The sequence below is a fragment of the Austrofundulus limnaeus genome, unplaced genomic scaffold (genome assembly GCF_001266775.1).
Source record: "Austrofundulus limnaeus strain Quisiro unplaced genomic scaffold, Austrofundulus_limnaeus-1.0 Scaffold569, whole genome shotgun sequence".
NCBI classification, from domain to species: Eukaryota; Metazoa; Chordata; class Actinopteri; order Cyprinodontiformes; family Rivulidae; genus Austrofundulus; species Austrofundulus limnaeus.
Window position 1 is genome coordinate 245,709 of NW_013952971.1, and position 1,528 is coordinate 247,236.

A 1,528-nucleotide genomic window follows, 5' to 3' on the forward strand; every position below is an offset into this window, starting at 1 on the left:
GCCAACTAGTGGTCAGAGGCTGAACTACAACATTAAAATGAACGTTGGCAAGAAGGTTGACATTTTAAACCTTAAAAAATCAATACAGGGCTTTAGGATATCGATACAGTATCGGGAAATAAAATATCGCGATATTTCARTGTATCGATATTTTCTTACACCCCTACTTAAAACATACACAAAACAGAGGTGAGACGGGTGCAGAACTTAAAACGTTCAAGTCGTCTGTTGAAAATTCCTGTAATTTTTACAATACAATATATGATGCAGTTAGAAAAATAATTCTCATCACGAAGCAGCCCTAGTACTTGACGTAAACAAAGCAGTCATTAATTCATATGTGTGAATTAAAGAAGTGATCATGTGGGTTAACCTGCTAACTGCTGAGCCACCACCAATATAAAAAATAAACATTTAACCAGTCTTCATGACTCTGTAATAGGCAGCTTTAAGACCCTTTTAGCTCTCTATAAGGCGGAAAAATATAAATAAAATAAAAACCTCTACATCTCAGCAGATGTTGACTGTTTTCAGGGTTTTGTTGACCCAGTTCCACCTGTCTGATATCAGGTCAGCATGTAGACAAAATCATTTTACTGCTATAAACAGACAAAATCATTTTACTGCTATAAACAGACAAAATCATTTTACTGCTATAAACAGACAAAATCATTTTACTGCTATAAACAGAACTTTTACCCTGAACAGAAATAAGCGACATTAATAAGACAAAGTTCATTAAGATTTCTGTTTTTTTAAATGAGTCCATTTTAAAGCCCACTCGTTCATCCCACCGCAGGACTGAACACGTAAAGTTGATGAGCATAAAGCAGCGGATCTGTGGACCGAACACCAGGTGAGAACAAACTGAACACCTGCACGACGTGGTTCCGGTGTTTTTTCAGAGTCATGCTAACAGACATGTTCCCGCTGTGGGAACAGGACGCCCTGATTCGCGACAGGAGAACCGATGGGTGATGTGATTATTCGACGGAGTGGGGCAGAGCTGTCTGCAGATGTCTGTTAAAGTCCAGAAACAGACCGAACAATGGCACTACGGAAGCCCAGCCGCTCGCTCGTCAGTGCTAGCACCAGATAATAAAAACAGATTAAAATACCTTCTCTGAAGATACTGTTTTTATGGCACCGCTGCTTCAACCTGCTCTCCTCCGCCGCCATCTTTCTTGACCTGCTGATAGCGGGGGCCTGCTCTGACGTCACAGAACGCCCCGCGTGGTGAAATAGAAACAAAAGCCCCGCCTCCTGTAGCTGGGCTAGCTCCTGTTAGCGTGTAGCATCACCTCTACAGATGCTGAGGAGGACATCCCATCACCTCCACAGTTTTACAAATAATACTGTGTTTAAAGCAGGGCTTCTTAAACTTTTTGACCTCTGGGCCCAATTTGTTGAACATAAAGTGACACGAGGCCCAGTCAGACATTAATGTATGGATCAAAATGATAATTATTATAATCTAAATCTTGGTTTAATTTTTATTGTATTTCATCATAACTAAACAATCATAACT

At 40.3% G+C, this 1,528-nt stretch overlaps 1 protein-coding gene across 1 annotated transcript in view; it reads right to left on the reverse strand.

Annotated features, from left to right (window-relative positions):
* Positions 1-1,179, reverse strand: part of LOC106530869 (atlastin-2) — a gene marked incomplete in the record, with an annotated part of 43,224 nt that extends 42,045 nt beyond the window's left edge. Inside the window, 1 exon segment of the mRNA XM_014026579.1 lies at positions 1,119-1,179. Coding sequence (XP_013882033.1) covers positions 1,119-1,179 — 61 coding nt within the window.
* Between the last annotated feature and the right edge of the window lie 349 nt (positions 1,180-1,528).